The sequence below is a fragment of the Tupaia chinensis genome, unplaced genomic scaffold, assembly GCF_000334495.1.
Source record: "Tupaia chinensis unplaced genomic scaffold, TupChi_1.0 Scaffold000678_1, whole genome shotgun sequence".
Taxonomy (NCBI): Eukaryota; Metazoa; Chordata; class Mammalia; order Scandentia; family Tupaiidae; genus Tupaia; species Tupaia belangeri.
The window spans coordinates 1,254,868-1,270,402 of NW_006160202.1; the positions used below are offsets into that span (position 1 = coordinate 1,254,868).

At 45.1% G+C, this 15,535-nt stretch overlaps 1 protein-coding gene across 5 annotated transcripts in view; it reads right to left on the reverse strand.

Annotated features, from left to right (window-relative positions):
• The window catches only part of GABBR1 (gamma-aminobutyric acid type B receptor subunit 1), a 36,395-nt gene that overhangs the window by 11,325 nt on the left and 9,535 nt on the right, over window positions 1-15,535 (reverse strand). For all 5 annotated transcript variants that reach the window (XM_027776529.1, XM_027776528.1, XM_027776525.1 and 2 more), the window contains 5 exons: window positions 14,640-14,741; window positions 14,260-14,325; window positions 13,341-13,532; window positions 3,559-3,801; window positions 2,875-2,938 (listed from right to left, as the gene is read on the reverse strand). In XM_027776529.1, the coding sequence (XP_027632330.1) occupies window positions 2,875-2,938; window positions 3,559-3,801; window positions 13,341-13,532; window positions 14,260-14,325; window positions 14,640-14,741 (667 nt within the window). The remainder of the gene's footprint in view (window positions 1-2,874; window positions 2,939-3,558; window positions 3,802-13,340; window positions 13,533-14,259; window positions 14,326-14,639; window positions 14,742-15,535) is intronic.

Sequence of the window (15,535 nt, forward strand, 5' to 3'; positions counted from 1 at the left end):
AATGAATGAAAAAAAAAAATTAAATTAAATAAAATTCTTAAAAAAAAAAAAAAAGCCAATAAGGTAGCCCCTAAGGCAACTCAGATAAATAAGAATAGCTTATGTTTTAAACTCTTCAATGAGAAAAGCTTCACAGGATGTCTACCACCTATTCTACTGCCTCACACCTCTTGCCAAGATGTCTCTCACTTCGATTCTGGCTTCTAAAGCTTTAAACATATTCATCCTTATTCTCCCCTTATGATGGACAGAATCTCAGGATCTGTTTTCCAAGTAGCTTTTATTTTAAATTTAGAAATTTATCTTCTGTTTGGCTTGTGTTCTAGTTTCTCAGATAAATTACATCAGCCTCTTAAAGAACCACTAAATGCCCCCCCACACTCCTGGGGGGCCAGCAGGTGTCATGGTGGTTAAGAATGCTGGACACACTCACATGGCCAACCACAGTTTGAGTCCTGGACCTGATGGCTTGCTTTCTCACTCTCTCTCTCTCTTTCTGTATGTGTGTGTGTGTGTCTGGTCAAATTAAAATAAATAAAATTAAATAAATAATTCTTAAAAAAAAAAAAAAAAAAAACTCAGTCACCCCTAAGATTTCTGTTCCAGTAAACAACTTTTTCTTCAAAAGCCAACTCACAACTCTGTCACCACAACTGAAGTCCCTCTTGTCCTGGATACAAAAAAGAATTGAGAGGATGTGGGAGGTGGGGAAAAGAAAGAAAGAAACTTTTCACAGGAAGCCAAGAAATGGGTCTCTTGGCCATACCATAAAAGGTTGCAAATGGAGTGGAGTTGGAAAATTAACTCACAGTAGCTCTGCAGATACTTAAGTGTGCTAAGTTATAACAAAATACAAGAGTACTTCAAATAGTTTAGGAAATATGAAATTAAAGTACAAGCAAGTTTATTTTGCTGCAAAAAAATTTGAAATCCATGCAGTTTTTCCATAATATGTATTTTCCATGAACTTTCAGAAGACCTCTAGGCTAATCCGGAAAAGCCAAACTGTACATACTACAGATAAATTTAAAATGACAGTTTACACAGTAAGAAAATTCAATAAATTCCCTGAAAAAGCCTCAGCCTGTTGGCAGTCACTAGCAAATTGAATTGCAGTGCTAGAAGCTATATGGCTGGCCATAGGTTTGGATCCTCAGATTGGTTTACTGGATCTGGCAGGTGATATGGTGGTTAAGGTGCTGGATTCCCACAGGGCCAACCACAGTTCAAGTACTAGACCTGGTGCCTTACTTTCTCACTCCCCACCCCCTTCTGTCTCAGGTTGAATTTAAAAAATAATAATAGATAAAGTTGAAAAGATAATTAAAAAATAAAAAAAAAAAAAATTAAAATATGCCATCCATATGCCTGGTCAAAATCCTGAAAAGCTGGAGGGCTAAGAAAGAGGGTCTCTCTCTACCTCTCTCTCTCTCTCCATTTCCACACATGTACATGCTTTCTATTATGAATAAATAACTACATGCATGCACACACATACATATATGGGAGGGAGACTGTGTATGAGAGAGAGAGAGGGAGAGAGAAGGCTCCTGGATACAGCCACCCTATAAGAATGAAATGACAGGTCATTAACCTTTCAACTCAAGTCACTTATGGGAAACTTTTAGAATTAAAACCACTGGGGACCAGCAGTTAGCGTAATGGCTATGTCGCTGGACTCTCATGTAGTCGACAGTGGTTCGAGTCCCGGACCCAGCGGCTTAAACTCACACAGGGTGCATGAGCATGCGTGCCCAAGATCCCGAGAGGAGAAGGGATTGTGGCATGGCCATCCTCCCTGGGGGGTGATTTCTTGCTTTCTAGCTCTCTGTCTCTCTCTGTCTTTCTGGTGAGCGCACGCACCCTATAGCGAAAACCTCTCCAAAAAAAGAAAAAGAATTAAAACCACTGGTAAAGGGAATGGTTGTTCTTAATTTGCCTGCCCTTTTTCTTTTTGTTTTCTTAATCTATTTATTTGTTGTAATTTCCAAGCCACTGGGTCTGGGACTCGAACCATGGTCAGCCAAGTGGGCATCCAGCACCTTAACCATCATGCCACTTGCTGGCCCTTGCATGCCCTTTTTTAAGAACACGATCACTGCAACTCAGAAAGACTCCATCCATATGTAGGGTCTTCAAAAAGCTCATGGAAAGTGCATATGATGAAAAAAACTGCATAGATTTCAAAAATTTTTGGACCAAAATGAACTCATACTTTAATTCCATTTTACAATGAACTTTCTCAAGTATCTTAGTATTTAAGCTTTGCATTATTATTACTTAAAAGTTTGGCGAGGGGCCAGAGGTGATGTGGCATTTAAGAGTCTATACTCCCACATGGCCAACCATAGTTCAAGTCCTGGACCTGGTGGCTTGCTTTCTAACTTTCCCTCTCTCTCCTTCTGGCTCTCTCTGGTGAGTGCAAGTGTCTTATAGCAAATTTTAAAATAACAACAACAAATAAAATTACATAAATATTGTTTTTTAAAAAGCACTTGGTGAACAGCCAGCCACCGTGGTACAGCTGCAATATAATAACTCCACAATGCTGAACCCACAGTGGGGGTTTGCTTTCTGAGGGCTCCCTCTATGTGCTGGTCTTACACATGTGTGCCTATGATCCAGGCTGGCTGAGACTATGGGTGGATTAGCACACGCAGACTACTGAGGGTTGATCTCTCTGATGGAATTAATAAACTTAAAAGAGAAACAAATCAAAAAAAGAGGAAGCTTGATGACCACTGTTAAGAGAAGGGAAGGATGGGGGAGGCACCAAGGAAGTCTCGTAACGTCTCATGTTCTTTTCCCAGGCAGTGCCCTAGCTTAGCCCGGCCTGCCTCCCAGCCTCCCCATACCTCCTGTCCCTGCGCTCACCCTGTAGCTGCTCGATAAGTGTCCATGCCATCCGAGAGCCACTGGCATCAAACACCACATGGCCCTGAGGGAAACGTGGAGGAAGGCAAAGGGGATAAAAACAAGAGCAAAAAGAGAACATTAGGGACACTTTGAATCTTCTGTTTTTGATGTAATTGAGCTTCTGAATGAAAGCTATTTATGGCATTTGTCTGCATATAGGCCATACCCCAGATGCCCATACCCTAGATTTTAGAAACATTCTTTGGAGAAGCTTCACCCATGAGATTTAAATAAGAAAAATCGCTACATAGAGAACTAGGAGACCTGGGCTCTGGCTTTCTGGCCTCAGCAAGTCTCCAGATCCCTCTGGGTACTGCTTTTCCTACTTTAAAAGGAATGAGGAGGTTATCTTTCAAACTATTCCCTGTTTTAATACATTACAATTCTCATCTGACTCATAAATATCAGGACTGATTTGAAAATAAACAAAGGGAAGGGCTGAAATAAATGGAATACACTTTTTTTCCTTCTGGTGTTTTGTGGATTTTTCTGGTTTGCGGGTACCTGCTCCCCTGGTCTTAGGCCGATGATTACAGAAAAGTCACTGAGAAAGATGTAGTGGATGTCTGTAAGAGGAGCTCCAGGGGGGGTCTCTCACAAAGGGAGGGAGAGAGGACAATGAAGGGAGTTACTGTAACTCACAGAGACGCCCTCGAAGGATGAGGAGTTCATCGCCCGGTAGATCTGGTCAGTGATGGTCTGGTTGTTGTAGTTGAAGTCCTCCAGGCGCACACCCGAATGGCCACCCCCTCCAGAGGTCTTGTTCAGAGCCAATGCCAAGGCCCAGATGGCGTCATAGGCCAGTGGCGCCTCCTGGAAGCCTCCAGTCTCTTCAGGATGTCTTTTGAGTCGTTTGGTTAGCTTCTCTACGAACTCCTGGGATGTCTGAAGACGGAAGAACATAAGGATCAGAATGTGTGTGGGTGTGGTGGGGTGGGGGCAGGGGAGAGGCATCAGATTGTGGCTCACACACTTCCACGTGAATGGGTGAAGTGTATTCATGTTGTCAGGTTGAGCATATGTACATTCAAACTCTTTAACTGTACCCATGAGTCTGTCTTAGACTGGAAGCTACTAGACTACAGTAGGCATCATCTGGGTCCGATGGCCTCAGTGTGTGCAGCTGCCAGCTCAGGACTGCAACAGGAGTCGGATGAATAAACGCTCTAGATAATGATGGCAAAGAATAGAGAGCAGAGGCAGAGCAAAGAAAGACGTGGATATTTCAGCGAAAAGTCGTGACACTGATGTTCTCTCATCCTTCGGACTTGCTTAATAGGGTTGACCCAGGGTCTAACAGTTCCTCCAATTCTGAAAGATCCCAGAAGACGTGACATCACCACCTTTCTCACTGTGCTTATCATCTACAAAGACCGTTTCCGTGTGCGCTAACTTCTTGCCATCCTGGTGTACTCTCAGGTCACTGCCTCACTGCCTCCTTGGTGTTTCCAGGAGACTGAAGACTGAAGAAATACGCTTTCAAAGTCCATTATTTAATTCTAACCACACTCCTCCCCAACACTCATGCTTCTTTTTCCAAGAACGCTAAAAAGAATGATAGTTACTTTAACTCGCATTAAATGGGTCAAGAGAGGGGACTTTGTGTACTTGGCAGTAATCTTGTTTAGTTACTATAGATAAATACACAGGTAATAACTGCCGCTATTACCTCTTAGAACTGCCTTCCAGTTAACTGTAAAATTCACATCTTTCCTCCCTTGTCTCCCAGAAACCATATAAAGAAAGGCTCAGTAACTATTTCTTGGTAAGGGGCACTAAACAAATAATTGTTTGAATTTGGACTCTATTAACACTCTCACAAAGAAATAAGTAGATAAATGAATAATCAATAAATATCTTTGTTCCCCATGGCCTGTACATTTTTCTTCCAATTCAACTTTCTGGCGAGGTGGGAAGTGGGCTACAAAAGACACCAGCAGCACAGAACTGTGGGCACAGCTGGGCTCTACCCCTCTTGGCGACAGGGGCAAGTAACACTCCTCTTCATCACTGGCCGGCCCACAAGGGACCAACAGCAAGTGTCCGCTGGGTTGGGGCAGCGAAAGTACTCCGTGTGACGCTATCATGGTAGACACATGCCGTTATACATTCGTCCAAATCCACAGAAAGCCGCACTGAGAGCAGATCCTAGAGCTCAGTGGTTTAGGAAGCTGGATCCGCATGGCTGACGACAGCTTAAACATCAGCCCTGGAGGCTTAAAAACACACTGAGTGTGTATGTGTGTGTGTGCATGCACATGTCCAAAATCCCAACAGGATCAAGAAACAGGAGACGGGATGGTGACATGACCACATCTCACTGTAGAGCGCTTTCTCCCTCTTCCTCTCCATTTCTCTCTGGCAAGTACAAACGTCCTCTGGCAATAAATAAACAAATAAAATCTAAAAAAAAAAACCACCAAAAATGACCACTAATGTAAACTATAGGATTTCACATGGCTGGCAGCACAGATCAAGTCCCAGACCCAGCAGCCTGAAAAATACACCAGGAGCACATGCGTGTGTGCCCAAAATCCAGAGCAGAGAATGGAGGAGAAAGGATTATAGCATGGCCATCTCTGGGGGGGCTGGTAGGGGTACTTTCTCGCTATCTCTGTCTAGCAAGCACACACTCCCTATAGCAAATTAAAAGAATACTGTGGATGTTTACGATATGCCAATGTAAGTTTATCAATTGTAACAAATATACCACTTTGGGGACCAGCAGTTAGCGTAATGGCTATGTTGCTGGACTCTCAACCGCAGTTGAATCGCGGTTCGCGTCCCGGACCCGGTGGCTAAAAACTCACGCCGGGCGCCTGTGCATGCGTGCCCAAGATCCCGAGAGGAGAATGGAGGAGAAGGGATTGTGGCATGGCCATCCCCCCCTGGGGGGTGATTTCTCACTTTCTGTCTCTGGCAAGCTCACCGCCCTACCGCAAAAACCTCTCCCAAAAAAAAAAAAACAAAAAAACAAATATACCAATTTGGTGGAGAACATTAATGGGGAGGGCTACATATGAGCGGGACTATATGCCAAGTCTCCATAGTTTCCTCTTAATTTTGTTGTGAACCTAAACCTGATCTAAGAAGAGCAATTTTTTTTTTTTTTTTGGAGAGCTTTTTGTTATAGGGCACGTGCACTTGCCAAAAAGACAGAGACAGAAAGTGAGAAATCACCCCCAAGGGGGTATGGTCATGCCGCAATCCCTTCTCCTCCATTCTCCTCGGGATCTTGGGCACGCACGCACATGCTGATGTGAATTTAAGCCACAGGTCTGGGACTCGAACAACAGTCAACTACATGAGAGTCCAGCGACAAAGCCATTACGCCAACTGCTGGTCCCAAGAAGAGCAGCTTTGAGGGTAGGCTAGCAGTTGGCATAGCACTTATGCTGCTTGACTCCCACATGGCCAACCACAGTGCAAGATCTGATCCCAATGGCTTCAAACTCACACTGGGCACATGTGCATGAGTACCCAAGATCCCAAGAGAAGAATGGAGAAGGGACTGCAGTGTGGCTGTCCCCCCTGGAGGGCAATTTCTCACTTTCTGTCTCTCTCGCTCTCTCTCTGCCTTTCCGGTGAGCACATGTACCCTATAGCAAAAATCTCTCAAAAAATTTTTTTGTTTTCCTTAAAGTAAAAAAAAAAAAAAAAATCCATTGGATATGGATAAATAGGTAAATAGATGGATTCCAATTCTAGTTAACTCACTTAACTGCTATGAAATCTCAATCAGGTTATTAAATATCACAGCTGGTTAGTTATTCCACTTTAAGATAGAAAATATATTACTTTCAAGGTAGTATTCAAGAGTTAGTATAAGGATAAAATAAGAACACATATAAAATGCTGGATATAAAGTTATACTTTTCTCTTCATGAATTTCCCTGTCTCTCAATCTCATCTTTGTTATTAACCTTCAGATCATTTTTTTTTTTTTTGGAGAGGTTTTTGCTATAGGGTGTGTGTGCTCACCAGAAAAAGAGAGAGAGAGACAGAGACAGAAAGTGAGAAATTACCCCCCAGGGGGGATGGCCACGCTGCAGTCCCTTCTCCTCCGTTCTCCTCTTGGGCATGTACACACACGCCCCTGGCGTGAGTTTTAAGCCACCAGGTCCAAGACTCGAACTGCGGTTGACTACATGGGACATGGGAGTCTAGCGACATAGCCATTACGCCAACTACAGGTCCCAGATATTTAGATATTTTTTAAAAGAATTATTTTATCTAATTTTATTTATTAGTAGCATTTTTTAATTTCACCAGAGAGAGACAGACAGGGGGAAAGTGAGAAATCTGGGACTCAAACCATGGGCATTCATGTGGGCATCCAGCACCTTAACCACCACACCTGCTGGGACCAATATTCAGATCTTTAATTCCAGCCTATAATCTCAAATCCTATACCTCCAGCTGACTACAAGCCATTGGTAACTATGATCAATAATCTGAAATCCAAAATATCCAAGGCTGGGGCGCACAGGTGGTGTAGTGGTTAAGGTGCTAGATTACCACATGATCAACAGTGGTTCAAGTCCCAGACCAAAGTTTGAAACTCATGCTGGGTTCATGTGTGTGCACACCCCAAATCCCAGAATGAAGGAGAAGGGAATGCAGTGCAGCCATCTCCCCTGGGAGTTAATTTCTCACTTTCCCTCTCACTATCTCTCTGTGTGTCTCTTCAAGAGCATGTATCCTACTGCAAAACCCTTAAAAAAAATTTAAAAACCAAGCTCAATTTTTTGTCACTCTCCATCACTACTCCTGCCGTACATGACATTAAAACTACGGAATCACATTAGACTGTTTCGAATCATCAAGTCCTATTGATTGCTTTGTACCTACAAAGAGTAATGATGAAGATGACTAGCATTTACATTGTCCTTGCTATGTGCCAGGTACTTTTCTAAGGTATATACATCAACTTTTTTTTCTTTTTTCTTTTTTTTTTTGCTACAGGGCGCGTGCATTCACCAGAAAAACAGAGAGAGACTGAGAGACAGAAAGTGAGAAATCCCCCCCCAGGGGGAATGGCCATGCCACAATCCCTCCTCCTCCATCCTCCTCTCAGGATCTTGGGCACGCATGCACACACGCCTGGCATGAGTTTAAGCCACCAAGTCCAGGACGCAAACCCCGGTCGACTCCATGGGAGTCCAGCGACAGCCATTATGCCAACTGCTGGTCCCCAAACATCAACATTTTAATTCTCAGACAATCCAATGAGGTAGACCGAATTATTATCCCCATTTTAGAGGTAAGAAAACTAAGGCACAGAAGTTCCGTAACTTGCCTGAGTTATACTGCTAGTAAATGGCAGGGCTGGGATTAAAATCCAGGCAGCCTGGCGCCAAAGTCCATACTCTTAGCAAATACACTGCGCTACCACCAAACACTGCACTGCAGCTCTCCAAAAGCACTTGCAAATACACAGCAGTGAGGCTGAGACTTCTGAGTAGTCTTTAAGCTTCCAGGACTATCCAATCTGCAAATCAAAGTAAATACTGCACAGAAAACCACTGAGACTGGAAGGGATTAACCTACTTAGCATAATCCCACCCCCTGCCCAAGATCCTTGTACTCTGCTCACTCTGTCACCACTACAGGAGTAACCACCCGTGGGCACCACTCCCTTCCCTCCCCACCACCCCCTAAAGTTAAAAAAAACAATCTCCTGGGCTGGCAGGTGGCGTGATGATTAAGGCACAGGACTCCCACATGGCCGACTATGGTTCAAATTCTGGACCTGGCAGCTTGCTTTCTTACTTTCCCTTTTTCCCTCCCTCTGTCTCTCTGGTCAAATTTTAAAAAATAAATAATAACCACAAATAAAATTAAATTAATTTTTTAAAAAAGAAAACCAATCTTTCTCCCTTAAGTCAACAAAGATACGGTTATAAATTTGTAAATAAAAATTTTACTAAGCAGCTTAAGTAAAACTGAACAATAAAAATTCCACAAACCACAGAAATTAGAGAATTAACCAATTGCAAACTTACTTATTTAGTTAACGTTTTTGCTATAGGGCGAATATGCTCATGGAGAGATAGAAAGGGAAAGTGAGAAATCACCCCCCCAGGGACAATGGCCATGTCATAATCCCTTCTCCAGTCTCCTTTCAAGGTTTTGGGCATGTATGCACATGCACCTGGCATGATTTTCAGGTTGCCAGGTCTGGGACTTGCCCCATGGTCAGCCATGCGGGAATCCAGTGCCTTAACCACCATACCACCTGCTGGCCCCTATAATTTTTTTTAATTGCCAGAGGGCCTATGTGCTCACATAGAGAGAGAAATAAAGCAAGCAACCCCCTAGTAGGGCATGGCCATGCCTCATCCTTTCTCTTCCATTCCACTATCCTATTAGGATTCTGGGCATACACACACGTGCCCATATTTTTCAAGCTGTCGCTGGGGCCAGGATGCAAACTGGGTCAGCCACATGAGGTCTGGCTCCCTGTGCACGACACTAAGCGCTGCGCTATAGATCTGGTACTGACCCTAATTGTATCAACAGCCCTGCTCCTATATGAGCAAATGTGACCTAAATGTGTATACTGGAGTAGCTTTTTGGGTTTTATTAAATCTACGTCTGATGGGATCTCTGCCCACAGCTCTATTTCTCCAGAGCCACTCTCCCCACTCTCCATTTCCATACGTGGTCCCTAAAAAATGCTGCTCTAAACCAGAGTTTCTTGATCTCCACCCTGTGGCCATTTTAGGCAGGACAGCTTAGTCGTCAGGGGCTATCCTTGCACTGCGGGGTATTTCGGAGCATCCCTGGCCTCTGCCTATGAGACACCAGGAGCATCCATGGATCCTCCGTGATTTATGCAGCTTAAGGAAAACTGATCAGTAAAAATCTCACAGGTGCAACAACAAGCTATGTCTCCAGACTTTGCAACTTCTAGCTGAAAACCACTGCTCTACCTAGTAGTTCTCAATGTGTGATCCTAAGACCAGTAGCATCAGCATGCCCAGGAACTTGCTAGAAGGTAAACTCTCAGGCCTACTGACCTACTGCATCAGAACTTCCAGAAGAGCACAGTTATCTGTGTACTGGCTGACTTCCAGATGGCTCAGATGGAAGCTGAAGTTTGAAAACTATCTAAACCAAGGCCATCCTTGTGGACTGAAGGTAATTCTACTCTTTCCTAAGTCTCCATGGCTCTGCTCCAGCCCTCACTTCTCATCTAGTTCTTTATTTTTTTCCATTTTTGTTATAGGGTATGTGTGCTCACAGGAGACAGACAGAGACAGAGAAAGATGGGAGTGAGAAAGTGAGAAAGCATCCCTCAGGGGGTGACGGCCACATCACAATGTCTCCTCCTCCATTCTCCTCTCAGGACTTGGGGCATGCACACATGCCCAACAGTTTTCAAGCTGTTGCATCCCAGACATAAGCTGTGCTGTCAGCCCTGTGAGACCCAGCTGCCTTAACCCCCACACCAGCTGCTGGCCCCTGATCCACTTCTTTTGGTGCTGTGATTCAGCTGTAGCTTCATCCCAAGCCAGTTCTTAAGGCTGCTGCTGTTAGAGAACCTTCGTCTTGCTCTCTCACTTTCCCTTTCTCTCTGGCCAAATTAAAGTAATAATAATAATAATAAATATAGCTAAATAAAGGTAATTCCTTAAAAAACATTAAAAAAATAGAAATAGAATAGGGGCCAGCAGGTGGCATGATGGGTAAGGTGCTGGACTCCCACATGACTGACTGCAGTTTGAGTCCCAGACCCGATGAGAAAGCAGCTTGCTTTCTCATTTTCTTTCTTTCTCTGTCTCTCTGGTCAAATTAAGTAACAGTAATAATAAATAAAATCATTATTATTTTTTTTTTTGGAGAGGTTTTTGCTATAGGGCATGTGCGCTCACCAGACAGACAGAGAGAGAGAGATAGAAAGCGAGAAATCACCCACCAGGGGGGATGGCCACGCCCCAATCCCTTCTCCTCCATTCTCCTCTCGGGATTTTGGGCACGCACGCACATGCGCCCGGCGTGAGTTTAAGCCACCGGGTCCGGGACACGAACTGCGGTCAACTACGTGGGAGTCCAACGACATAGCAATTATGCTAACTGCTGGTCCCTAAAATCATTATTTTTAATAAATAAATAAATAAATAAAAATAGGTACCAGCAGATGGTGCAATGTTTATGTCACTGGACTCCCATGTAGTCAACCATGGTTTGAGACCCAGACCAGGTGGCTTAAAAGTCACTCTGGGCATGTATGCATGCAGGCCCAAAGTCCCAAGAGGGGAATGGAGAAAGGATGGCACCATGCCCATCCCCCCTCGGGGATGATTTCTCACTGTCTATGTTGCTTTCTGTCTCTGTCTCTCTCTCTCTCGTCTCTCTGGCAACCACACACACCCTAAACCAAAAAATATTTCTAAAAACAGAAAGAAAAAAGGTCCAGCAGGTGGCGTGGTAGTTAAGGTGCTGGACACTCCCACCTGGCCAACCACGGTTTAAGTCCTGGACCTGATGGTTTGCTTTCTCTCTCCTTCTATGTGTCTGTCTTTCTCTGGCCAAATGAAAATAAATGAATGAATAAATAAAATTAAATAATTTTTTTTTAAAAAAAAGTAAAAGAATCTTGAATTCTCCACCCAGCATTATAGGTTGGTGTCACCTGAGGCTCTGTGACCTCAGAGGCAGGGATCTTTCTCTAGGGTCCAAGAATCAGAAAGAAACCCTTCCACTCATCTTGCTCCAAAGCTCAGGTGTGTCTCTGCCTCCTCAGCCAATTCCCAGCTTTCTGTCTGCTCCTGCTCTCTCCTCATTCTGAGAAAGAAGCCCTAGCTGCAGGTCCTGGGCTACCGGCAACAGGGAGCCCTTTGGGTCTGGCAACCAGCTCCACTGCTGCCCAGGTTCTTCAGGGTGGCTCATTTTCCAGGTACTCTACAGGGAAGTGACCTTTCAGTACATTTTCTTGTATTTTTCAACTATGGTACCTTAAATATAGATCCCAGAACATCCAAGGATAGTGTCTATGATTAGAGTTCACATGGCAACTGACCCTGCACCACAACCCACTGTCAGAACCAACTTCCTGGATCTTATTTCTTCTTTGCTCAAAAATTGTCATTGTTCAAACAGTGTTAGCAGGTCAAAGTACAACTTTCTTAGTCAGGCTTCTCAGTCTTCCAGGGACGTGATAGGGCAGAGCAGTTCGGGGTTACATTCAACTAGGGTCCATTCCAGCTGGACCGTTCAGCAGCTGCGTCACCTGGAACAAGTCACCAAACCTCTCTCGACTTCCTGGTCTCTAAAATGTAACGGTAACTCTACCTCAGAGCATTGCTATTACAAGTCACTAGACTCATATATCTAAGCGCCAGGTTTATCACATAAAAGCAGGAGTTACTAAGACTTTTTTAAGAGAGATTTTTGCCAGAGGACATGTGCACCCGTCAGAGAAACAAAGAGAGAAAGTGAGAAATCACCCCCCGTAGGGATGGCCATGCCACAATCCCTTCTCCTCCATTCTCTCAGAACTTTGGGCATGCATTCACACGTGCCCGGTGTGAGTTTCAACTCACTGGGTCCAAGACTTGAACCGTAGCTGGCCATGTGGGAGTCCAGCGCCTTAACCACTGTACCACCTGCTGGCCCCAAAATTATTTTTTAATAAGCTATTTGGGGGCTTTACAACCCAGCAAGCTCTCCAAAGCAGGCATTTCAGACTTGGGCTATCCTTGATACAATAAACAGATCAGTTATCCTAGAAAGCTCACCCAAAATTCCTGTACCTCTGAACATGTAGTGCTGAGCAACAGAGGCCCCTCCCACCCCTCAACACCCTTGGCCAGACTCACTAGCCTCTCACCAACAGGACTGCCCAGCCCTCCCAAATCAGAGAACGTTCCCTCTGGTTCCAAACCTGGAACTAACCCACTATCTGGGGCTAAATGATTTCAAAAGTCTCTCTTACATCTAAAATTCTAAAAAAAGAATCATTTAAAAAAGCATCAGGATCCAAGCTAATTACATTATCAATCACGAGTGAATAATATTAAGCAACTCTGAAGTACTAATGTAAATCACCTAGAAAGTCGTGTGCATTCTTGCCCAGAAACTGCTTCTGTAAAGGTGCGCTTGCGTTCATAAGCATCTATATTATCATTAATGCATCTCCCTCATTTGACTTCTCACCAACTGCTCCTTGTTTCCATGGAAACAGCCCTTCCACTCATCAGGGACCTACCAAACACACGACTACATCATCCACTCTCTCCCCCAAACCAAGGAAATCACAGCACAGGTAGAATCCACACGAGAGAGCATGAAAACAAGCCCACGGTGGGCACAGGCCTCTCTGTCTCCTGCACGTCCAGCTTCACACGTCCCCTACCCTGTGAGGCTCCCTCAGCTCGCTCCGCCCTCCTAGATACCAGTCTCTATCCCCACGCTCTCACCATGTTGGAAATGCTGCGGGTATTGGCGGGGTTCAGCATGACAATCTCAGTGGTGATGTGGCCCTCCACCGCCTCCGTCATCTCATCCACCGTGCAGTTGATGGATGGGTCATAGGTCTTGAACCAGTTGTCTGCATACCACCCAATGAGGAACCAGACGTACTTCTTCCCAAAGAGACGCTCCTTATACACCTGAATACAGAAGCAGAAACGGGTTTTTGTTTTCTCTTTTGATCTCTCACTTAGCACGTTGCAGCCTCTTGGGAATCAGAAAAGAGCAGAATTAAAAAGAGAAATATAGGGGCCAGCAGATGGCATGGTAATTAAGGCAGTGGATTCTCACATGGCCAACCCTGGTTTGAGTCCTGGACCCAGGGGTTTGAAAAAGCACACCGGACAAGTATGTGCACACGCCCAAAATCCCAACAGGAGAATGGAGAAGGGATTATGGTATGGCCATGCCCCCTAGGGTAATTTCTCACTTTCCCTCTCTATTTCTCTGTTTACTTCCAGAAAGCACATGCACTCTATGGCAAAAACCTAAAAAAAAAAAAGAGAGAGAGAGAGAGAGCGCAAAATCTTCAAGTCTTGGGAATGGTAGGAAACAACTACTTCTAAACTCTTGCCTAGTCCCTCTATTCCTGAGTGGCTTTTCCAGTCAGTCAGGAAATATGGGACTTACAGGCTTCTCAGGAAACACAAGTGGCACAAAAATGAGATCTGGGTAAAGTGTGTGTGTGTGTGTGTGTGTGTGTGTGTGTGCGTGCGTGTGTGTGTGTGCGTGTGTGTATAGAAAGGGATATAATCAGCACCTCAGATCATTTGCTATCAACTTGAGCAGAGACACAGAGAGGCGGTCCCTAGAGAAAGCCAAGGCAGAGAGCCCACCCAGTCCCACCCCCTCATATTCCAGCTCCACCTCACAAAAAACTTTCCGGGCTTCAGTCTCGTAGAAGAGTCCCACGATGATCCGAGCATCCTGGCGCTACAGAACAGAGAGAGAAACAGAGCTCCTGAGGGATGCCTGGGAACGCCTGAGGGGCTAAGCCAGGCACTTTCACAGCTTTGATTTCTCGTCCTGAAGTGTTTAGAGTCGGGGCATGTTCAATGGGTAGTGAATAAACGTCAGCTGGAAGATGGAGCTAAATTTCCCCCAGGAGATGCCACTGCCTCATGGAAGCAAACCTGCCCTCGCCCGGCTCTCCTCTCCAGCTGACCCCTGCCCCTGCCCAGCTCCCCTCTCCAGCTGACCCCTGCCCAGTCCCTCTGCAGGCTGAGCCCTCCACACCAGGTCCGCACCTTGAGGTTTTTGACAGGCACAGCTGGATCTGAGAAGAAACTCTGACGGAACGTAATCTCGATTCCAGCCTCCTTCACTCGTTCCTCCAGGTCGTCCAGAGTCTAGAATGGGAATGAAAAACAAGTGTAGGGAGAGTTCAAAGGAAAATACCTGCAGTCTCAGAACACAGCTTCCAAGTGAGAAAGTGCATGGAGAGCCCCTCCTGAGGCTCTGTGACCAGGGAACACACCCCACTCACCCCACTCATACCAAGCACTGCAAAATGGGAGGGAAAAAATAGAACCACCAGCAAAAGACAGGGCAGGGTCTGGTCTAGAGAGAATAATGTGAACCTCAAGAGGCAGCAAGTGAGCAGACAGACAAAATGATCAGAGAAGAATGGTCTGAATCACTGAGAAAAGGTGGGGGAGGATTAAAGGGCCACTGATATAAAACGGCGGAGGGCCCAGTGAACAGAACAGAGGGAGGGAGCAGACTCCTTCCGATATAAAGCCATGTATTTCCCCTCTGCCTCCATAAGCCCCCACTCCTCCTTCAACATCTCGTCTGTCAGCATCTCTCTCGGTGTCAACCACTGGGCCCACGGACCTGTCTGCCTCCTTCTGCTCTCTTCTTCCTCTCTCCCTTTCTCTCCTCTCTCTGCCCTTGCCCTCTGTTCCCACTCACAGTCGTCCATGACCCCCTTGGGTGCTTCTCATTTCATATCCTCTTGTTTTTCTTGCTTCAGCCATGGATTGAACCCACTTTAGCAGAGCTGAATCATCTGGGGTCTTACTTTCTAAAGAATACAGCATCGTAAGCAAAAAAAAAAAAAATTTTTTTTTTTTTGGCGAGGTTTTTGCTATAGGGCGTGTGCACTCACCAGAAAGACAGAGAGAGACAGAGAGACAGCAAG